General features: G+C 42.5%; 2 protein-coding genes across 2 annotated transcripts; both read left to right on the plus strand.

Annotated features, from left to right (window-relative positions):
* Positions 1-843: 843 nt before the first annotated feature.
* On the plus strand, positions 844-11,646 carry LOC308320317 (transmembrane protease serine 9-like; the record flags this gene model as incomplete). Its single annotated transcript, XM_080770630.1, has 13 exons — positions 844-952; positions 1,438-1,609; positions 1,716-1,990; positions 2,164-2,309; positions 2,402-2,675; positions 3,873-4,044; positions 4,152-4,426; positions 4,595-4,740; positions 4,833-5,106; positions 5,596-5,653; positions 6,338-6,436; positions 7,429-7,548; positions 11,568-11,646. 13 exons carry the CDS (start codon positions 844-846, stop codon positions 11,644-11,646), a joined length of 2,199 nt encoding a protein of 732 aa, XP_080626756.1.
* A 2,332-nt stretch (positions 11,647-13,978) lies between these two features.
* On the plus strand, positions 13,979-23,671 carry LOC308320319 (uncharacterized protein; the record flags this gene model as incomplete). Its single annotated transcript, XM_080770632.1, has 9 exons — positions 13,979-14,251; positions 14,570-14,637; positions 14,734-15,047; positions 15,789-16,375; positions 16,614-16,681; positions 16,779-16,924; positions 22,216-22,347; positions 23,298-23,365; positions 23,462-23,671. The coding sequence occupies 9 exons, from the start codon at positions 13,979-13,981 to the stop codon at positions 23,669-23,671; spliced, it is 1,866 nt and encodes a 621-aa protein (XP_080626758.1).
* Positions 23,672-24,814: the final 1,143 nt, after the last annotated feature.

The following is a 24,814-nucleotide window of genomic DNA, read 5'->3' on the forward strand; positions in this document are numbered from 1 at the left end:
TTCAATGAAATATAATTGCTTTAAGCTGAAAACGATATGTTTAATGGTGTTTTTTAGCGTTGTTACATTTATACTCCATGCTGTTACAATTAATCCGATATGCGCAGCAAATGTAACACTGAAACAGCGTCCACGTTCGGTTTAATAACTCCCGACCTGTTTTATCAAAAAAATAACTTGAAGTGGTTTATGGTAGCTGACATGTGTAGGTCCGTTGCCTGAAAATATTACATGTGTAGCTAAACGGATCTCCGAGTAAAAAAATGAAACGTGCAAAATGTTACATCCAAGGCGGCTCTCCCCTACTAATTTATGTGTCAGTATAATATTCTGTATTCCAGGGGATTACAGGGGGATACACATACTGTAGTAGTGTAGTTTACATAATGCTTATTTTTTTTACTTTTAAATCAAGGCTTGTTTCAGCTTTCAAGCAGGAAAAAGCAGCTTGTGCAGGCTGCTACTTTTTTGCCTATTGGATTGTGGTGATTTTTTTACGAATGCCTATTTTTACGAATGCCTATCATATAGTATTCCTATAACAGCAAGTACGACAGCAATTGTTTAAGTCAAGACCTGAGGCAGATTCTACAATTGTCTTCTAAATGTACAGCAGCCTTGTGTTCCTAAAACAGAAAGATTGGGTATTGGTAAGACTGACGTTAATATGTATCTTTCAGGACCTTTCACTGCTTCGTCTCAACCATTACTATTATGGCTCTGGTCTCAGCCACCGCGGTAGATATTTTGACAAAACATTTTATTTTATTTTTTATGTTGCCTCTACTGTAAAATAGTAACGTTTGAGGCAGACTAACTCACTTTTCCATTCACTGTAGTAGAATGTGGAGTGCGGGAAACCGCAGATATGTCGTCTCCGCCTACAGGAAATACGTTGCCTGCGAGTCTGAGACCATGAGACCCGTTTCTGAATCGGTCTATAGGGAGCAGGGTAATTGCCGTTCACAGGTGTGGAAGGGGCATGGCACTGTTGGGCTGGAGAGGGAGTGGGAACAGGTGTGTGACAAGGACTGAGTCGGAATGGAGAGTGGCTGACATGGAAATGCAGACAGGGGAAGAGTCAAACCATGACAGTTAGCTACAACTAAGTCATTGTAGTTTGCCAATTTTGGGCAAAGAGATGTTTTAGAATAACTCGAGAATCTAGTATAGAATCCTGTCAAAGTGAGCTTTATTGTCACATCACAGTTTTACAAGTAAAAATGTGGTTTGGTGCATAGTTTCTGTCCATAGTTTTTGTGCATAGTTCCCATATGTTATTTTTCCAAGAAAACAAAGAAAGGGAAGTGTGTGTGTGTCAGTGTGTGTGTGTGTGTCGTGCGGGATTAATACTTCATCGTATGATAAAGAGCATAAATTATGCATTAATCTATTGGCTTTGCAACCCAGATCAATTGACGGTTGTGTCTCTCTCAGTGTGCGGCCTGCCTGCTCTGAACACCAGGATAGTTGGAGGTGAGGACGCTCCTGCAGGGAGCTGGCCGTGGCAGGCCAGTCTACATTCAAATAGTACTTTTCCAAGTCACTTCTGTGGAGGATCTCTTATTAACAATGAATGGGTGATGTCAGCTGCTCACTGCTTCACAAGGTGGGGTGTTATTATCAGCAAGAGTCTCTGAGACCATTTAATTAATACTTGAAAAGGAAAGTGAATATTGTGCTAATTATGGATTGCCTTTTTTCTTTATTCCTAGTAACACCGTACCATCTGGTCTCACTGTTTATCTGGGTCGGCAGAGTCAAGAACTATCCAATCCTAACGAGGTCTCTCGGTCGGTTAGACAGATCATCCGCCACCCCGACTATCACAATGTTACCATATATAATAATGACATCGCTCTCCTGAAACTTTCATCGCCGGTGACTTTTACCAGCCATATCCGACCAGTCTGCCTGGCAGCATCGGGGAGCACCTTCTACAGTGGCATCGACAGCTGGATCACCGGCTGGGGTAAAATTGGATCTGGACGTGAGTACAGTACAGTAAAGGTCCATTTTAATGGTAGCATTTCAAACCAGGTGAATTACAATAAAACAACAAAGAAACCACCATACAGAAATTAACTCAGTGACTGTGATGAAAGAAAAGAAATACGGTTGATATGATAATTTGCTCATGAAACTAACTTTGTGTCTCCCTAGTTGCCCTTCCTTCCCCGAAAAACATCCAGGAGGTGGAGGTTCCAGTGGTGGGGAACAGACAGTGTAATTGTGACCTTGGAGTGGGCGCCATCACTGACAATATGATCTGTGCTGGCTTCACTGATGGAGGGAAGGACTCGTGTCAGGTGATCATTTGAATGGTTGTGTTCATTGTGAGTATTTCTTCCCGGAAAATACCTCATTGTTTTAATACAGCATGTGTTTCCTTACACGACAGGGAGATTCAGGAGGCCCAATGGTGAGCAAAGAAGGTTCTCGCTGGGTTCAGTCTGGAATAGTGAGCTGGGGTCGGGGTTGTGCCCTGCCTAATTTGCCTGGAGTCTATGCCAGAGTGTCTCGGTACCAGGATTGGATCAACGGTCACATCAGCGGCGACCAGCCAGGATTTGTCACCTTCACGTCCTCTGGGACTAACAGTGACCTGAGCGTCACCTGTGCTGGCCTGTCACCACTACCAGTTGCAACAGCTACACCAACTACACCCGCTCCAGGTACCACCACCATCCTTCCTACAACCAATCGATGTGCTGTACAAGATTGGAGTAAAACATTTTCACTTGCCATATGTGCCACGCAGACAGCCCTTCCATGCATTAATGTTATGTGATATTGCAGATAATTATACAATTATCTTTGTACATACCGGTATACAACAAAGGTTAGTTAGTCCACTTAATTTGTAACCATGCAGTAGGCCAAGTCAAAATACTTTCCTGTGACAGTGCTAGTAATTAACTTTGCAATGTTAACCCTGCAAGGGGTCTAAAGGTGAAAATGTCTGCTACTTCAAACAACTTTAGTATGGTTGTGTGTAAAGGAGAAGTACAAATTCTTATTATTTTATCTCTGCAGTCTGTGTACATGGACAAAGTAGGAAAGCCAAAATTGTTTGCTTAGAATTGTAGAGGCATTTTCATACTGTACTGTACATGTGTGTCCAGGTATTGCAACCACAACAGAAACAGGGGGCAGCCCTACAACCACACCAAGTCCAGAGACACATTTGACAACTGCAGTTCCTGGTCCCACAACAGCAAGTACGGCAGCAACAGTTTCTAATAGTAAAACCATCATTGTCTCCACCAGGCCGAAGGCATGGGGGGGAGTATGTTTTGCACTCCGTCCGTCCGTCCTTCCGTCCGTCCGTGTGTGTGTCCGTCCGTCCTTCCGTCCATCCGTTATCAGCTAATCTCCGCACCGTTGGCCCGATCCATGCCAAACTTTGCACACACACTCCCTGGATGCCAACGACGAACCTCTGCCCCAAATATTCCTCAATGGCCTGTTATAGCGCCACCATGAGGCCGATTTAGGCAAAACATATTTCTGTAGATTACTCGTACACATTTTGTCCATACATCACACAATTCGGTATACACTATCTCCATAGTCATGTGGTCAACACGGAGCGGCACCATTTCCCATCTTCCATCCTGATTGGCTAAGATTGGCTTCCAAAGCTCACACGATTGGTCCATTTCGAAAAAATGCCACAAATCACAAACACAGTGTGCAATTTCTGTGAAATTATACACGCACATTATACACAAAATTATACACGTGCGTGTGTGTGTGTGTGTGTGTGTGCCGCGCGGAATTAATACTTCATCGTATGATAGAGAGCATAAATTATGCATTACTCTATTGGCTTTGCAACCCAGATCAATTGACGGTTGTGTCTCTCTCAGTGTGCGGCCGGCCTGCTCTGAACACCAGGATAGTTGGAGGTGAGGACGCTCCTGCAGGGAGCTGGCCGTGGCAGGCCAGTCTACATTCATCTAGTACTTTTCCAAGTCACTTCTGTGGAGGATCTCTTATTAACAATGAATGGGTGATGTCCGCTGCTCGCTGCTTCACAAGGTGGGGTGTTATTATCAGCAAGAGTCTCTGAGACCATTTCATTAATACCTGCAAAAGGAAAGTGAATATTGTGCTAATTATGGATTGCCTTTTTTCTTTATTCCTAGTAACACCGTACCATCTGGTCTCACTGTTTATCTGGGTCGGCAGAGTCAAGAACTATCCAATCCTAACGAGGTCTCTCGGTCGGTTAGACAGATCATCCGCCACCCCGACTATCACAATGTTACCATATATAATAATGACATCGCTCTCCTGAAACTTTCATCGCCGGTGACTTTTACCAGCTATATCCGACCAGTCTGCCTGGCAGCATCGGGGAGCACCTTCTACAGTGGCATCGACAGCTGGATCACCGGCTGGGGTAAAATTGGATCTGGACGTGAGTACATTACAGTAAAGGTCCATTTTAATGGTAGCATTTCAAACCAGGTGAATTACAGTAAAACAACAAAGAAACCACAGAAATGAACTCAGTGACTGTGATGAAAGAAAATAAATAAGTTTGATATGATAATTTGCTCATGGAACTAACTTTGTGTCTCTTTAGTTGCCCTTCCTTCCCCGAAAAACCTCCAGGAGGTGGAGGTTCCAGTGGTGGGGAACAGACAGTGTAATTGTGACTATAGTGTGGGCGCCATCACTGACAATATGATCTGTGCTGGCTTCACTGATGGACGGAAGGACTCGATTCAGGTGATCATTTGAATGGTTGTGTTCATTGTGAGTATTTCTTCCCGGAAAAGATCTTATCGTTTTAATACAGCATGTGTTTCCTTACACGACAGGGAGATTCAGGAGGCCCAATGGTGAGCAAAGAAGGTTCTCGCTGGGTTCAGTCTGGAATAGTGAGCTGGGGTCGGGGTTGTGCCCTGCCTAATTTGCCTGGAGTCTATGCCAGAGTGTCTCGGTACCAGGATTGGATCAACGGTCACATCAGCAGCGACCAGCCAGGATTTGTCACCTTCACGTCCTCTGGGACTAACAGTGACCTGAGCGTCACCTGTGCTGGCCTGTCACCACTACCAGTTGCAACAGCTACACCAACTACACCCGCTCCAGGTACCAGTACCACCACCATCCTTCCTACAACCACAGCTATAGGTAAAGAATGACTGGCACAAAATAATCATGCAGTTCCTGCCGTTGGAATTTTTAACCTGCCTGCTATTCTCCACAACAGATATATAAAATATGGGATCCATATTTGCGATTTATTGGCCCTCAATAACTGCCAGCCTGTCACCTTGACCATAGGGTTCCTTGACAGAAGTGATACCACTAACCTTGATGGATAGGATCATCATTCCTGTTTATTTACTTTATTTAAATTAATCATTCCTTGTTTATTTACTTTATTTAAATTAATCATTCCTTGTTTATTTACTTTATTTTAATTTACTTTCTACCTTATGCTGTGGATATTAATACTATTATTGTTTTTTATGTAATTTTCTCGGGGTAGCCGTTCCCATCTAGACTGCCAAGCACCATGTGTCCATATACAGTATATTGTGTATTTTTATGTTTGTATTTTATGATCCGATGTAGGTACGTGTATGCGTGTATATCTGTGTCCTTTCTGCAACGTGTCTGAGCTGAGCTGTCTGTTTGTTTTTGTTTTTTCTGTCATAAAAATGTAAAAATCACTGAACATATTATTAAAAGAAAATACAGCTATAAGTGAGTCCCTAAAAAAACACTTAGACGTATAATGATTAAACCCAATGACTGGTACAGACACTTTATGTAGTACAGCAGTAAACATAAACCTTTTTCATTGCAAGGATATGCATAGGCAACGGACACGCCATACAATATCTTATTTATTTATCTCTGCTACCCCAACCTTAAACTCTCAAGAACAGAACTGTAAAATCCGAGTGTACAAATTAACTCAATGAACAAAACCAATCGATGTGCTGTACAAGATTGGAGTAAAACTTTCGGTATACACTATCTCCATAGTCATGTGATCATCACTGAGTGGCACCATTTCCCATCTTCCAGATTGGCTAAGATTGGCTTCCAAAGTTTTCAGGTGTGGCCCGTTTCGTTCAAAATGCGAGGGAAAATGCTGCACTCATCCATAATTCTATCCTCAGAGATGCTATGAGTGATCTGGCTCTGCATTTCCTCAACAAAATGAAGAAAATTGATGCAAAAAACTAAAACAAAAAAACATGTTGATATTATTAAATTAAAATTTCTTTCAAATTTACAACATACATGAAGCTACATCACTGCTTTAACTGCTGCCAGCATTTTCCATTAATTTACAATATTTCTAAAGGTACAGCTTCTACAACAGTTGCTCCCACGACTGCTTCAATTACTACTGCATCATCGTTCAACACAACTTCATCACCAGTTACTGCAACTTCACCACCAGGTAAAGAAACTCAACCATTAGTCAAAACAACTTTACCACTATATCGCAAACAGAAACCATGTTCATGGACTCCTCTTGTGCACAAGTGCTGTGTCTGTGCCATGATTAATATAAATATCAAATGAATCAGTTCAACTGTGACTCAATACATCTTTATTGAAATTGAATCTGACTTAATCCTTAGTAATAACAATTTACAGCAAATAATTGTGTCCTATCCTTTGTGCTCCAGTATCAGTGGCAACGATCGATTTGGAATTCAAACTTGAGCAAACCTTCACAGCAGATCTTGAAAATCCAAATTCAGCAGCATTCAAAAACTTATCAACTGTAGTTGCCACAGCGGTAAGTCCACTCTGTCAAATATCCCTCAAGGTCTCTACAGATAATTAATTCAACTTTTATTTAGATTTTTACAGGTGGATAATGCTAATATGCATGTGTGTGTGTGTGTGTGTGTGTGTGTGTGTGTGTGTGTGTGTGTGTGTGTGTGTGTGTGTGCGTGCGTGCGTGCGTGTGTGTGCGTGTGTGTGCGTGATATTTCTGGGTTCTTTTCACAGCTGGATGATGTGTATAGCAGACAATTTCCTAACTTCTATCAAACTGTAATCAACGACTTCAGGTATGCTCTTGACATAATCTTTTTTTGGACCAATAAATACCATAGAAATATTCATGACAAAATTCATAATAATTATGAAATCTAACAATAATCATCTTTTCACAGCCAAGGTTCAATTGTGGTAAATGCGACCCTGCAATTTAACAACGCCAACTCTAGTGCACCAACAATCGACGCTGTGGCTAACACTTTAGTGGAGGCTGTGAGAAATGGTAGTTCCAGCTTCTCCCTACCTGTGAATGCATCAACAGTTGTTGCTACAAGTATGAGCTTTTAATTATTATTATTTTTTTAATTTACAACATACATGAAGCTACATTACTGCTTTAACTGCTGCCAGCATTTCCATTAATTTACAATATTTCTAAAGATACAGCTTCTACAACAGTTGCTCCCACGACTGCTTCAATTACTACTGCATCATCGTTCAACACAACTTCATCACCAGTTACTGCAACATCACCACCAGTTACTGCAACTTCACGACCAGGTAATGCAATGTCATCATTACTCATTTCAAATTTGTTTAGTTTTAAGTGCTGGTTCAAAGACGAGAAAGTCCATGTCTGACTACAGCCTGTACATTTGTCAGTGAGTATTTTATATACCATAGAGAGAGGGTCAGGGCAGGTGCTCAAAGTATAAAGTAAAACAACATACGGTAACCTGTTGAAATATGCTCACTTTGGCTGTGGACGGCTACATTTCAAGGTCTGGTTTTGTGCTAGGAGTGTCAGGATTTGCAACTACATCACCAGGTAAATCAACTCAACCATATAGTCAAAACAACTTTACTACTATATCGCAAACAGAAACCATACTCCTCAAGTCCTCATGAACTCATCTCGTGCACAATTAAGTGCTGTGTCTGTGTCATGATTAAGCTGTTAAGATAATATCAAACAGTTTAACCATGACTCAATACATCCAACTTCACCACCAGGTATAATGCAATGGCATCATTCATTTGGACTCCTCTGAATATAGCTGAACTATCAGATCATCTGGGGAAAAATATAAAAGGAAAAAAACACAAAAAACAACAATAAACACAGTTTACTCATGATAAGTAAAGACAAATATATGTGTGCTATCGAGTGTTTTGTTCAGGATCATGGTAGGCCTATCACAGAATGATCTTATAGCACAACTTCATACACAACAACTAATTATTTTGTAACCAATCAATTAATTTGTATCATAATTATTGTTATTCTACATTCTAGTAAACACAACCTCACCACATATCAACTCTATTTCACCACCAGCCAATGCAATTTCACCACCAGTTAATGCAACATCATCACCAGTTAATGCAACATCACCACCAGTTAATGCAACTTCACCACCAGTTAATGCAACTTCACCACCAGTTAATTTGACATCACCACCAGTTAATGCGACTTCACCACCAGTTAATGTGACATCACCACCAGTTAATGTGACATCACCACCAGTTAATGCAACCTCACCACCAGTTAATGCAACATCACCACATGTTACTGTAACTTCATCACCAATTATTGCAACTACATTACCAGGTAAAACAACTCAAGCATTAGTCAAAACAAATATAACAGAAACCATACTCCTCGTGAATTCCTGGTTCAAGTTAACCATGACTCAATGCATTGCAAATTGATCTGACTTAACAACTTATAACAACTTACAACTTACAGCTACTAATTGTTCCTATCCTTTGTGCTCCAACATCAGTGGCAACGATCGATTTGGAATTCGAACTCGAGCAAAACTTCACAGCAGACCTTGAAAATCCAAATTCAGCAGCATTCCAAAACCTATCAACCGTAGTTGCCACAGCGGTAAGTCCACACTTTCAAATATCCCTCAAGGACAGAGAATTAATTCTACCATTATGTTGATCTTTAATGCGGGAATAATACTAATATACATACACGTTCTGTGTTATTTTCACAGCTGGACATTCTGTATGGAGCACAATTCCCTAACTTCAATCGAACTGTGATCAACAGCTTCAGGTATGCTCTTGACATAACATTTCATAATTTCACGCATTAGCTACAGTAGTTCTATGCAGAGACACCCCAGCATACCACTGCCTAAAACAGAATAATGGCTACAACAGACCGATGAAACATTTCCAGTACCCTGCTACACACATCAGAGGAATTTAGACTTGAGGTAGAGTCTGCTCTGTCCCATTTTTATAGACAGCCTCTGCCCTCTGTGTTGTCTCTCCAGTCCAGATCTTTGTTCAGATGGACATGTCGTATAACTTCCAGATGCAAAGTCACAACTGTAGCTGCATATTTCTTCTTCTCCCTCCTTGCTTTTTTCATGCTGTTCTGGCTGATAGAAACTTGCGACGTCTTCTTTTAGTCCGTTTCCATTGTTTCCAATGCATATATTAATAAATAATGCCTATGTCCTAAAGGGCTCGCAGTTTAGACTCCATGCTGGATTGTTGTTCTTTTTTCGCCGCTCCTCCAACACACATCACTACGTACAGAGTAACACACGCTTGATGATGTCAACGTCCGTGTGAGCAACACAGATTGATTTTACGAAGCGACAACGCGAGATATTTGCATCTGCCCATGTGAACGCAGAATTTATTAATTACATATTTCACTAGCCTTCTGAGGTGTGCATCGGCCTTTTGCTAAAATAATTCATTACATATTTGACAAAGGAAAAACTGGGACCATAGAAATGTACATGACAAAATCTATGACAGGAAAGAAATATAACAATAATCATCTTTTCACAGCCAAGGTTCAATTGTGGTAAATGCGACCCTGCAATTTAACAACGCCAACTCCAGTGCACCAACAACCACTGCGGTGGAAAACGTTTTAGTGGAGGCTGCGACTAACAGCAGTTCAGGCTTCTCCCTTCCTGTGAATGCATCAACAGTTGTTGCAACAAGTATGTGTTTGTTTATTTTTGTATTTAGTTTTCCTTTTAAAATTGAACAGAAAGCTGTAACCATTGCTGCAATACATTACCACCCAAGGCCATGCATGCTCTCATTTACTCTGTGTTTTATAGGTGCTGAAACAACAACAGCTGGGTCAATATCAAATTGCGGGACTTTTTGAGTTTAAAATTTTCTGGAAAAAAAGTTATTATTTTCTAATATATTATTATTTTATCTTACAGAGTATTCCTTAGAGATTATGTTTTCAGTAATTGCCAAGCTCAGGCATGTTCTGATTTTAGATATTTAATCAAAAAACAGAGATGGTAACTCATTTTTGGTCAACTATGTTACGGACAAAAACTGTAATTGTCTGTATATGGATAAATGTCAGATTTTTAAACAAATCATTGTTCTTGGAAGAATATGCGTCCGCTTACCTTCATTTTCAATTATAATCTCCAATTATTAAAGGAAATGTGTTTTTTTTGCATTAAACCTCCTAATTTCACAGAATGCTGTTACCGGTCCAGATGTTTTCTCCTAAAACTCCTGAAATTCATGATAATTTTATTGAAAAAATTATACTGAGCTACATATTTCACTGCTACTAAGTTGCTAAGTTATTTACTTGGAGTTTATGGAACAACTATATATATTTTTTCTTTAAAAACCTAATGGTAACTTAGTTGACAGCATGGTAACATAGTTGACTAAAGTAACAGAGTTGACTGGACATGAAAAAGTATAATGATTTATTTATCAAATAACCTAATCATGAATAAAATGAATTCATGATTATTATTGTATGTTAGCAAACTGCATATTCCACCTCTTAGTGTATTGAATTAAGACCATTTGATATATTGACAAACAAATACAGATAGTTAACATGGAACACTTGCCAGTTTATTAACACAGATTTTACAGACATTGTAAAATGTGCTCCTAACCTGCAAAAAGAAAACGTTGTGTGAAGTGAGTGGTGCAACTCCGTGTGGGGGTCCCCGGGGGGTCCCCGGAAGTTTTCGTGCTCAGACGGACACAGTCAGCTAGCCAGCCAGCCAGGGACGGACACAGCCAGAGACACACATAGCTGTCTATAGGAGTGGTTGCACCACAAAAAAAACACTCTTAGCTGACAATAGATGACTTTCATTCTATTCTTTCACATCGAGTGACAGTGACTGCAGACTACACACTTGTAGACAGATGATTCCTCATGGAGGGCGTCCCCCTGGGATTGGCCCTAGCCAGGAAAGTCACCAGCCTGACAGGGTGGGGGCCCACCCACGGTGACAGGATGACCAGGGGTGTGTATGGAGCCCTGAGGCTTGCCCACATCAACTCCTGATTTTTTTTCTTTCCCTAAGCATTTCAAACCATTCATACAAGTTTGCCATGTTCTGGTAAGAATCGAGAACACTACGACCATGTGCTACATCAACAGGAAAGGGGGACTGAAGTCTCTAAGCTGGCACATGTTTGGCACACAGGCTGTTGACGTGGTGCGACAAGCACCTCTTGTCACTCACGGCCTGTCACGTCCGGGACTCCTGAATACAGGGACTGGTGTGCATTCCGTTACCACAACTGGTCCTTTGCAGAGGTGGCGGCCCAGATATGGGACAGGTTCGGGGCACCCGAGATGGACCTGTTGCCTCAGAGAAAAACAAGAAGTCTTGACTCCTTATCTCCCTGGCAGGATCACCAACCCTAGGCCTGGATGCCATGGAACAGGCACTGGCCCAAGGGTCTGCTCTACGCATTCACTATTGGACCTGATTCCTCCCGTTCTGGCCAGTGTGAGGACTCCAGCCTGGAGGCAAGAAATATTTCCCCTCCTTTACGACCAGCCTTGGTGGCGCCTCCTATGGAGGGACCTGCTCACGCAGGCAGGGCGCAAGATCTTCCACCCACATCCACAGGACCTGGGCCTCTGGGTCTGGCCCGTGAGGGGTCAAACCTGAACGCAGAGGGCCTGCCCCTGAATGTCGTCGCGATGATTCTAGGCGCCAGGGCCCTGGCGACTATAGACAACAGTACAGCATCGCTTGGAACATGTTTGAACGTTGGTGCTCGGCTAGACCTCATCGGGTGGTCCCGTTCCAGGCCTCGGTGGTGCACATTCTGACCTTCCTGCAGGAGATCCTGGATAGAGGCCTGGAAGGCCTCCGTTAAGGTCAACTTGGCAGCCATTTCGGCATACCATGTCGGCATAAAGCAAGATGGTGGGAGAACACCTGCTGGTTCGACAGTTCAAGAGAGGCGTCAAGCGTGCCTGTGCGGTTTCCAGATCTCTGGTCCCGTCCTGGGATCTGACTCTGGTACTGGATGCCCTATGACATCATTCTTTTGAGCCGCTGGAGAAGGTGCAGGACCTGAAGTTTCTTCCGCTCTATTGGTTGCCCTGACAACTGCAAAGCGTGCTAGTGACATGCATGCACTCTTGGTCAGCCCGAGCTGCATGAGATTTAGTGGGAACTCAGGGTGTCTATTAGGCCGAACCTGGTTTTCGTGCCTAATAATTTCCCCTCTGTGAGTGCTCCAGTCGACCTAGTGGCGTTCCATCTGCCTTTGTTCTCCTCGGTGGAGGACAGGAGACTGAATCTACCCGGTTAGGGCATTGAAACTGTATGCGGACAGAACTGCTCCCTTCAGGAAGGGTGATAAGTTATTTGTGGCATGGGGTTCTCAGGTCAAGGGAAAACCCATATCAAAGGTAAGACTTTCAAAATGGATTATGGAGCCATAGAGAGGAATATAGCCCCCAGGGGGTCTGAGGGCACACTCTACTATAGAGGCATGTCTGCATCCTGGGTATGCCTCCCTTTTTGCAGGGTCGGCATCTCGCCGGGGACAAATTACCAACGCTGCTTCTCTGCAGGTGATAATCGTGACATTTTCCCGAAAAACATGTTTGTCTTATATTTATTATATTTATTTATTTATTTAATATTTAAAACAGTGTTTTTATTTAATGTACAGTTAGAATAGTAAATTAACTGCTGAAAACTATAAGAACATGACATGAGTGTCAACTATGTTACTCTTAGTCCACTAAGTTACCTATACAAGGGTAACATAGTTGACAGTAACATAGTTGACATATTTGCTGTTTTTTGGTCTAAAATCAACATGGCTGCCTATCACCAAACACCACATGGCATTTTTACAGAAAGATTCTTCTAAATATTAGATCCACGTTTGAGAAAAGTTTAAATTAAAAGTTATTTATAACAATATTGTAGTAACACTGTTGACATGCGATAATTCCACACATGACTCACACACTACTTCATGTTAAATATTGAAGAAAGAGGAGGAAGAACATACATTGGAGCCATGCCAGTCTGTTCATCAGTAGTTAATGACATCATGTGTAGCAGGTCATGTGATTTAGAAATGACACACCCCCTTGAGAGGTGTTTTTGTAATGGGTAACTTAGTTGACAGTGACTTCTCGGACACGGATAAAATGTGTTATTTTCCATATAATAGTTGATATATTGCCAAAAACGTTATATATGAAATGATTATCTTAGCCGTATAAAAATAAAATTATCAAAACAATTTTTGATTAAGCTCATTTTATTGCTGTTTAACTAATTAGAAGATGGTTGTTATTACATTCGGACAGTAACTTAGTTGACATTTTAGTGATATCCAGCCATTTTTGTATTAATTAATGATAAAATTTGTATAAATAAGTATAGTATTTGTAAAGACATGATCATAATGATCATAAATAGCATTAGTTTTTTTAATTTCACTAAAAGTACATACAAGTTACATCCCTCGGACTTCAAAACTCCCGCAATTTGATATTGACCCAGCTGCTCCCACCACCATCGTTTCAACCACTCCGACCACAGTTGCTCCCACTACGGTTGCAAATATGACATCTTCTCCCACTACAGTTGCAAATATGACATCTGCTCCCACTACGGTTGCAAATATGACATCTGCTCCCACTACGGTTGCAAATATGACATCTGCTCCCACTACAGTTGCAAATATGACATCTGCTCCCACAGTGGTTCCCACTACAGTTGCTCCCAACACTGATTTTACTACCACAGTTACGGCCGCTGCTACCACAGTCACTGTCACCACTGCTGCAGCTACCACAACTGCAGCTGCCACCACCGCCACTGTCAATACAGACGCTCCCACTGCCGACGAAGACACCGTAACTCTTACGTTTAGTCTCGACCAAACCTTCAGCTCTGATCTCTCCGACTCCTCTACCACAGCATATAAGACTTTGGCTGCCACAGTGGTCTCACAAGTAAGAAAAACGATGTGCTTTTAATGATGATGTAATAATGCATACAGGAATGTAGCTTTTAATATGTATTAATCTAATTTAAGTCAGATGTGGATTGATCAATCGATCGATCAAATGATTGAATGAATACTTTATTAGCAGTTTGCAAAAGGTACAATAATGCTAAAAGGATAACTCAGAAAGCCGTGAGGGCTTGTTTCTATTTGTGGTCCTTAATAAAGTAAATCATCGAATTACATGCCATGTTTAAGCACCTGCTTCGGTTTAAATAAAAATTAATTCAGTTCAACACGAAACATTTGCATTCTTCTCTTTCAGGTAAACTCGATTTACAGCACCAGCAGCAGCACTTCATCTTTCAAACGCTCTATAGTCAACAGTTTCACGTAAGACAGAATTCGGACCAATTGCTTACTTTGCATTTTCAGTTTAGCAATTGGTTTACAATATAAAAGTCACATTCTCTTTCTCGCTCATTACAGGTCAGGATCAGTCGTTACTTCAATGAGTCTGGTGTTCCCGACGAGCTCAGTTCCTTCTACAAGCGCAGTAGAAACAGCGATGACTACAGCAATAAGCAGCGGCTCCACCGGCTCCCTGAACATCATCTCGAGCTCCGTCAGCGCAACCGTTTCCACCACTGCTACCACCACCACTGCTGCAGCTACCACTGCAGCTGCTACCACTGTTGAAGCTACCACTGCTGAAGCTACCACAGCTTCTACCACAGCCGCTGCTACCACTGAAGCTGCCACCACTGTTGCAGCTACCACTGCAGCTGCCACCACTGTTGCAGGTACGACTGCAGCTGCTACCACTGAAGCTGCCACCACTGAAGCTGCCACCACTGTTGCAGCTACCACTGCAGCTGCTACCACTGCAGCTGCCACCACTGTTGCAGCTACCACTGCAGTTGTCACAACTGCAGCTGCCACCACTGAAGCTGCCACAACTGCAGCTGCCACCCCTGCCACTGTCAATACAGATGCTCCTACTGCCGATGAAGACACCGTAACTCTTACGTTTAGTCTCGACCAAACCTTCAGCTCTGATCTCTCCGACACGTCTACCACAGCAATAAGCAGCGGCTCCACCGGCTCCCTGAACGTCATCTCGAGCTCCGTCAGCGCAACCGTTTCCACCACTGCTACCAACACCACTGCTGCAGCTACCACTGCAGCTGCTACCACTATTGAAGCTACCACTGCTGAAGCTACCACAGCTGCTACCACTGAAGCTGCCACCACTGAAGCTGCCACCACTGAAGCTACCACCACTGCAGCTGCCACCACTGTTGCAGCTACCACTGCAGCTGCCACCACTGAAGCTGCCACCACTGTTGCAGCTACCACTGCAGCTGCCACCACTGCAGCTGCCACCACTGAAGCTGCCACCACTGTTGCAGCTACCACTGCAGCTGCCACCACTGCAGCAGCCAACACTGTTGCAGCTACCACTGCAGCTGCCACCACTGCAGCTGCCACCACTGTTGCAGCTACCACTGCAGCTGCCACCACTGCAGCTGCTACCACTGCAGCTGCCACCACTGCAGCAGCTACGACTGCAGCTGCCACCACTGCAGCTGCCACCACTGTTGCAGCTACCACTGCAGCTGCCACCACTGAAGCTGCCACCAGTGTTGCAGCTACCACTGCAGCTGCCACCACTGCAGCTGCCACCACTGTTGCAGCTACCACTGCAGCTGCCACCACTGCAGCTGCCACCACTGTTGCAGCTACCACTGTAGCTGCCACCACTGCAGCTGCCACCACTGTTGCAGCTACCACTGCAGCTGCCACCACTGAAGCTGCCACCACTGAAGCTGCCACCACTGTTGCAGCTACCACTGCAGCTGCCACCACTGCAGCTGCTACCACTGCAGCTGCTACCACTGCAGCTGCCACCACTGCAGCTGCCACCACTGCAGCTGCTACCACTGCAGCTGCTACCACTGCAGCTGCCACAACTGCAGCTGCCACCACTGCCACTGTCAACACAGATGCTCCTACTGCCGATGAAGACACCGTAACTCTTACGTTTAGTCTCGACCAAACCTTCAGCTCTGATCTCTCCGACACGTCTACCACAGAATATAAGACTTTGGCTGCCACAGTGGTCTCACAAGTAAGAAAAATGACATGCTTTCTCAATAATGTAATAATGCATACAGGAATGTATTTTTTAATTTGTATTAATCTCATTTAAGTCTGATGTGGATTGATTGATTGATTGATCGATCAACTGATTGAATGATGGGGGGACTTTATGAAACTTCACTGCAGTGCAGCTTATAATTTTCTAGTTGGGACACGATATTTCCATCAGCAATTGAGCTAAACCTATTTGCATTCTTCTCTTTCAGGTAAACTCGATTTACAGCACCAGCAGCAGCACTTCATCTTTCAAACGCTCTATAGTCAACAGTTTCACGTAAGACTTTTTTTTTAATCAATTGTTTACTTTCCATCATGAGTTTGGCAAACGATTTGCAATTTAAAAGTCACATTCTCTTTCTCGCACATTACAGGTCAGGATCAGTCGTTACTAGAATGAGTCTGGTGTTCCCAAAAGGCTCAGTTCCTTCTACAAGCGCAGTAGAAAAAGCGATGAATACTGCAATAAGCAGCGGCTCCACCGGCTCCCTGAACATCATCGCTGGTTCCGTTAGTGCAGGTATGTTTGTCATTTTTAAATACATAATTACAATTTATTTCAATAGCTGAAATGTCATATGATTTTTATCGTTGCTGTCGGGTGGAAACTGTTCCTTTTTAAAATTATTTTAAAGATATCTAGTGACAACCACAGTAGGGTTAGGGTTAGATCTACAAGCTGTGGCATGCCTCATATTGCGAGGCATTGTGAGCTTGAAGATCTGCTATTTTCACTACCTTTGTGCGACACTCTGGTTTGATGAAGTATACTAGCCTAATAGTTAATTAAACTACTTAATTAAACTAATAGTAAAAGCATAAAAAGTTGAAATTTGGAGATATGAGGTTTTTGCTCGATAGCAGCGATATACTGCATGTTGCATGTCACTACTGTTGCTAATTGCTAGATATTAAAAAGAATGTGAACATCTGTCAATTGTTGTCCAGTGTAAAGGATAGGATGGGTTTTAAAAACTCTGGAAACTTGTTTATATAACCTACATTAATTATTCACTCAAATATGATTTAAAAGGATCAATATCTATCTATATCGATATATACACCGGTATGTATGTATGTGTGTGTGTGTGTGTGTGTGTGTGTGTGTGTGTGTGTGTGTGTGTGTGTGTGTGTGTGTGTGTGTACGTATCTATATCTATCTATCTATCTATCTATCTATCTATCTATCTATCTATCTATCTATCTATCTATCTAAAAAACTGAGTTTATTTTGTGGTGCACCATCCAAAAAGCTGAGGTTTAGCTGAGATGTGTAAGGAATTATAATAATAACAAATAGGGAAATCCAATAGAAAGTATCAAATGTAAATAAAATGGAAGTCTCAAGACACTTGTAAAAATAACTATTGAAGCTCATTTTGGACTACTTGAACCCCCGCATACCCATGCTGGGTGACTTTTTGCCAAAGATTAGCAGATCTATGTATACAAACACACAAAGTTTCCCATAATTGTGACGCATTGTGAGCTTGTAGCTCGGTTATTGTTGGTGAATTCACCTGGTAAAGAGCATAAATAAATATCTTGTGTATGTCCTCCTTATTAGGATTATAAAGATTTGTTAAGTGGTAAATTATGTGACCATGCGACAGGCGATGTTATGGAGTAACGCAAAAGTAATGTAACGAGTAATGTAACTAGTTACTTTCTCCAGGGAGTAATGAAGTAATGTAAGGCATTACTTTTTTCAAAAGTAATATGTAATATGTAGTGTATTACTTTTATGAGTAACGGACCCCAACTCTGCTCCTCATGAACTCATCTCGTGCACAAGTGCTGTGTCTGTGTCATGATTAAGCTATTAAGATAATATCAAACAGTTTAACCATGACTCAATATATCCAACTTCACCACCAGGTAATGCAATGGCATCATTCATTTGGACTCGTCTGAATATAGCTGAACTATCAGAACATCTGGGGGAAAAAATTAAAGGAAAAAAACACAAAAAACAACAATAAACACAGTTTACTCATGATAAGTAAAGACAAATATATGTGTGCTATCGAGTGTTTTGTTCAGGATCATGGTATCACAGAATGCTCTTATAGCACAACTTCATACACAACGACTACTTATTTTGTAACCAATCAATTCATTTGTATCATAATTATTGTTATTCTACATTCTAGTAAACACAACCTCACCACATATCAACTCTATTTCACCACCAGTTAATGCAACATCACCACCAGTTAATGCAACATCACAACCAGTTAATGCAACTTCACCACCAGTTAATGCAACATCACCACCAGTTAATGCAACTTCACCACCAGTTAATGCAACATCACCACCAGTTAATAAAACTTCACCACCAGTTAATGCAACTTCACCACCAGTTAATGTGACATCACCACCAGTTAATGTGACATCACCACCAGTTAATACAACATCACCACCAGTTAATACAACATCACCACCAGTTAATGTGACATCACCACCAGTTAATGCAACCTCACCACCAGTTAATGCAACATCACCACATGTTACTGTAACTTCATCACCAATTATTGCAACTACATTACCAGGTAAAACAACTCAAGCATTAGTCAAAACAAATATAACAGAAACCATACTCCTCGTGAATTCCTGGTTCAAGTTAACCATGACTCAATGCATTGCAAATTGATCTGACTTAACAACTTACAACTTACAGCTACTAATTGTTCCTATCCTTTGTGCTCCAGCATCAGTGGCAACGATCGATTTGGAATTCAAACTCGAGCTAAACTTCACAGCAGACCTTGAAAATCCAAATTCAGCAGCATTCCAAAACCTATCAACCGTAGTTGCCACAGCGGTAAGTCCACACTTTCAAATATCCCTCAAGGACCATTATGTTGATCTTTAATGCGTGAATAATACTAATATACTACACGTTCTGTGTTCTTTTCACAGCTGGACATTCTGTATGGAGCACAATTCCCTAACTTCAATCGAACTGTGATCAACAGCTTCAGGTATGCTCTTGACATAACATTTCATAATTTCACGCATTAGCTACAGTAGTTCTATGCAGAGACACCCCAGCATACCACTGCCTAAAACAGAATGCTGGCTACAACAGACCGGTAAAACATTTCCAGTAGCCTGCTACACACATCAGAGGACTTTAGCCTTGAGGTAGAGTCTGCTCTGTCCCATTTTTATAGACAGCCTCTGCCCTCTGTGTTGTCTCTCCAGTCCAGATCTTTGTTCAGATGGACACAACTTCCAGATGCAAAGTCACAACTGTAGCTGCATATTTCTTCTTCTTCCTCCTTGCTTTTTTCATGCTGTTCTGGCTGATACTAAAGGGCTCACAGTTTAGATTCAATGCTGGATTGTTGTTCTTTTTTTCGCCGCTCCACCAACACACATCACTTTGATTGATTTTACGAAGCGACAACGCAAGATATTTGCATCTGCCCATGTGAACGCAGCATTTCTTAATTACATATTTCTTCTTCAGCCTTCTGAGGTGTGCATCGGCCTTTTGCTAAACTAATTCATTACATATTTGACAAAGGAAAAACTGGGACCATAGAAATGTACATGACAAAATCCATGACAGTAAAGAAATATAACAATAATCATCTTTTCACAGCCAAGGTTCAATTGTGGTAAATGCGACCCTGCAATTTAACAACGACAACTCCAGTTCACCAACAACCACTGCGGTGGAAAACGTTTTAGTGGAGGCTGCGACTAACAGCAGTTCAGGCTTCTCCCTTCCTGTGAATGCATCAACAGTTGTTGCAACAAGTATGTGTTTGTTTATTTTTGTATTTTCTTTTCCTTTTAAAATTGAACAGAAAGCTGTAACCATTGCTGCAATACATTACCACCCAAGGCCATGCATGCTCTCATTTACTCTGTGTTTTATAGGTGCTGAAACAACAACAGCTGCTCCCACCACCATCGTTTCAACCCCTCCGACCACAGTTGCTCCCACTACAGTTGCAAATATGACATCTGCTCCCACTACGGTTGCAAATATGACATCTTCTCCCACTACGGTTGCAAATATGACATCTGCTCCCACTACGGTTGCAAATATGACATCTTCTCCCACTACAGTTGCAAATATGACATCTTCTCCCACTACGGTTACAAATATGACATCTGCTCCCACTACGGTTGCAAATATGACATCTTCTCACACTACAGTTGCAAATATGACATCTGCTCCCACTACGGTTGCAAATATGACATCTGCTCCCACTACGGTTGCAAATATGACATCTTCTCCCACTACAGTTGCAAATATTACATCTGCTCCCACTACGGTTGCAAATATGACATCTTCTCCCACTACGGTTGCAAATATGACATCTGCTCCCACTACGGTTGCAAATATGACATCTTCTCCCACTACAGTTGCAAATATGACATCTGCTCCCACTACGGTTGCAAATATGACATCTGCTCCCACTACGGTTGCAAATATGACATCTTCTCCCACTACGGTTGCAAATATGACATCTTCTCCCACTACAGTTGCAAATATGACATCTGCTCCCACTACGGTTGCAAATATGACATCTGCTCCCACTACGGTTGCAAATATGACATCTGCTCCCACTACGGTTGCAAATATGACATCTTCTCCCACTACAGTTGCAAATATGACATCTGCTCCCACTACGGTTGCAAATATGACATCTGCTCCCACTACAGTTGCAAATATGACATCTTCTCCCACTACAGTTGCAAATATGACATCTGCTCCCACTACGGTTGCAAATATGACATCTTCTCCCACTACGGTTGCAAATATGACATCTGCTCCCACTACGGTTGCAAATATGACATCTGCTCCCACTACGGTTGCAAATATGACATCTGCTCCCACTACAGTTGCAAATATGACATCTGCTCCCACTACAGTGGTTCCCAATACAGTTGCTCCCAACACTGATTTTACTACCACAGTTACGGCCGCTGCTACCACGGTCACTGCCACCACTGCTGCAGCTACCACAACTGCAGCTGCCACCACCGCCACTGTCAATACAGACGCTCCCACTGCCGACGAAGACACCGTAACTCTTACGTTTAGTCTCGACCAAACCTTCAGCTCTGATCTCTCCGACACGTCTACCACAGCATATAAGACTTTGGCTGCCACAGTGGTCTCACAAGTAAGAAAAACGATGTGCTTTTGATGTTGATGTAATAATGCATACAGGAATGTAGCTTTTAATATGTATTAATCTAATTTAAGTCAAATGTGGATTGATCAATCGATCGATCAAATGATTGAATGAATACTTTATTAGCAGTTTGCAAAAGGTACAATAATGCTAAAAGGATAACTCAGAAAGCCGTGAGGGCTTGTTTCTATTTGTGGTCCTTAATAAAGTAAATCATGGAATTAAATGCCATGTTTAAGCACCTGCTTCGGTTTAAATAAAAATTAATTCAGTTCAACACGAAACATTTGCATTCTTCTCTTTCAGGTAAACTCGATTTACAGCACCAGCAGCAGCACTTCATCTTTCAAACGCGCTATAGTCAACAGTTTCACGTAAGACAGAATTCGGACCAATTGCTTACTTTGCATTTTCAGTTTAGCAATTGGTTTTCAATATAAAAGTCACATTCTCTTTCTCGCTCATTACAGGTCAGGATCAGTCGTTACTTCAATGAGTCTGGTGTTCTCGACGAGCTCAGTTCCTTCTACAAGCGCAGTAGAAACAGCGATGACTACAGCAATAAGCAGCGGCTCCACCGGCTCCCTGAACGTCATCTCGAGCTCCGTCAGCGCAACCGTTTCCACCACTGCTACCACCACCACTGCTGCAGCTACCACTGCAGCTGCTACCACTGTTGAAGCTACCACTGCTGAAGCTACCACAGCTTCTACCACAGCCGCTGCTACCACTGAAGCTGCCACCACTGTTGCAGCTACCACTGCAGCTGCCACCACTGTTGCAGGTACGACTGCAGCTGCTACCACTGAAGCTGCCACCACTGAAGCTGCCACCACTGTTGCAGCTACCACTGCAGCTGCTACCACAGCTGCTCCCACCACCATCGTTTCAACCCCTCCGACCACAGTTGCTCCCACTACGGTTGCAAATATGACATCTTCTCCCACTACAGTTGCAAATATGACATCTGCTCCCACTACGGTTGCAAATATGACATCTTCTCCCACTACAGTTGCAAATATGACATCTGCTCCCACTACGGTTGCAAATATGACATCTGCTCCCACTACGGTTGCAAATATGACATCTGCTCCCACTACGGTTGCAAATATGACATCTGCTCCCACTACAGTTGCAAATATGACATCTGCTCCCACTACAGTGGTTCCCACTACAGTTGCTCCCAACACTGATTTTACTACCACAGTTACGGCCGCTGCTACCACGGTCACTGCCACCACTGCTGCAGCTACCACAACTGCAGCTGCCACCACCGCCACTGTCAATACAGACGCTCCCACTGCCGACGAAGACACCGTAACTCTTACGTTTAGTCTCGACCAAACCTTCAGCTCTGATCTCTCCGACTCCTCTACCACAGCATATAAGACTTTGGCTGCCACAGTGGTCTCACAAGTAAGAAAAACGATGTGCTTTTGATGATGATGTAATAATGCATACAGGAATGTAGCTTTTAATATGTATTAATCTAATTTAAGTCAGATGTGGATTGATCAATCGATCGATAAAATGATTGAATGAATACTTTATTAGCAGTTTGCAAAAGGTACAATAATGCTAAAAGGATAACTCAGAAAGCCGTGAGGGCTTGTTTCTATTTGTGGTCCTTAATAAAGTAAATCATGGAATTACATGCCATGTTTAAGCACCTGCTTCGGTTTAAATAAAAATTAATTCAGTTCAACACGAAACATTTGCATTCTTCTCTTTCAGGTAAACTCGATTTACAGCACCAGCAGCAGCACTTCATCTTTCAAACGCGCTATAGTCAACAGTTTCACGTAAGACAGAATTCGGACCAATTGCTTACTTTGCATTTTCAGTTTAGCAATTGGTTTTCAATATAAAAGTCACATTCTCTTTCTCGCTCATTACAGGTCAGGATCAGTCGTTACTTCAATGAGTCTGGTGTTCTCGACGAGCTCAGTTCCTTCTACAAGTGCAGTAGAAACAGCGATGACTACAGCAATAAGCAGCGGCTCCACCGGCTCCCTGAACGTCATCTCGAGCTCCGTCAGCGCAACCGTTTCCACCACTGCTACCACCACCACTGCTGCAGCTACCACTGCAGCTGCTACCACTGTTGAAGCTACCACTGCTGAAGCTACCACAGCTTCTACCACAGCCGCTGCTACCACTGAAGCTGCCACCACTGTTGCAGCTACCACTGCAGCTGCCACCACTGTTGCAGGTACGACTGCAGCTGCTACCACTGAAGCTGCCACCACTGAAGCTGCCACCACTGTTGCAGCTACCACTGCAGCTGCTACCACAGCTGCTCCCACCACCACCGTTTCAACCCCTCCGACCACAGTTGCTCCCACTACGGTTGCAAATATGACATCTTCTCCCACTACAGTTGCAAATATGACATCTGCTCCCACTACGGTTGCAAATATGACATCTTCTCCCACTACAGTTGCAAATATGACATCTGCTCCCACTACGGTTGCAAATATGACATCTGCTCCCACTACGGTTGCAAATATGACATCTGCTCCCACTACGGTTGCAAATATGACATCTGCTCCCACTACATTTGCAAATATGACATCTGCTCCCACTACAGGCGTTCCCACTACAGTTGCTCCCAACACTGATTTTACTACCACAGTTACGGCCGCTGCTACCACGGTCACTGCCACCACTGCTGCAGCTACCACAACTGCAGCTGCCACCACCGCCACTGTCAATACAGACGCTCCCACTGCCGATGAAGACACCGTAACTCTTACGTTTAGTCTCGACCAAACCTTCAGCTCTGATCTCTCCGACACGTCTACCACAGCATATAAGACTTTGGCTGCCACAGTGGTCTCACAAGTAAGAGAAATTACATGCTTTCTTAATAATGCATACAGGAATGTCGTTTTTAATTTGTAATAATTCATTTAAATCAGATGTGGATTGATTGATTGATTGATCGATCAACTGATTGAATGATTGAATGATATATAATAATAAATTTTAACGGATAACACAGAGAGCATGAGGGCTTGTTTCTATTGTGGTCCAAAATCATGGAATTAATGCCATTTTTCAGCACCTGCTTCGGTTTAAATAAAAATTAAATCAGTTCAACACGAAACATTTAAGAGCAATGGGGAGGGGCTTTATGGAACTTCACTGCATTGCAGCTTATAATTTTCTAGTTGGGACACGATATTTCCATCAGCAATTGAGCTAAACCTATTTGCATTCTTCTCTTTCAGGTAAACTCGATTTACAGC

Source organism: Protomyctophum bolini, assembly GCF_963924005.1.
Source record: "Protomyctophum bolini genome assembly, chromosome: 8".
NCBI classification, from domain to species: domain Eukaryota; kingdom Metazoa; phylum Chordata; class Actinopteri; order Myctophiformes; family Myctophidae; genus Protomyctophum; species Protomyctophum bolini.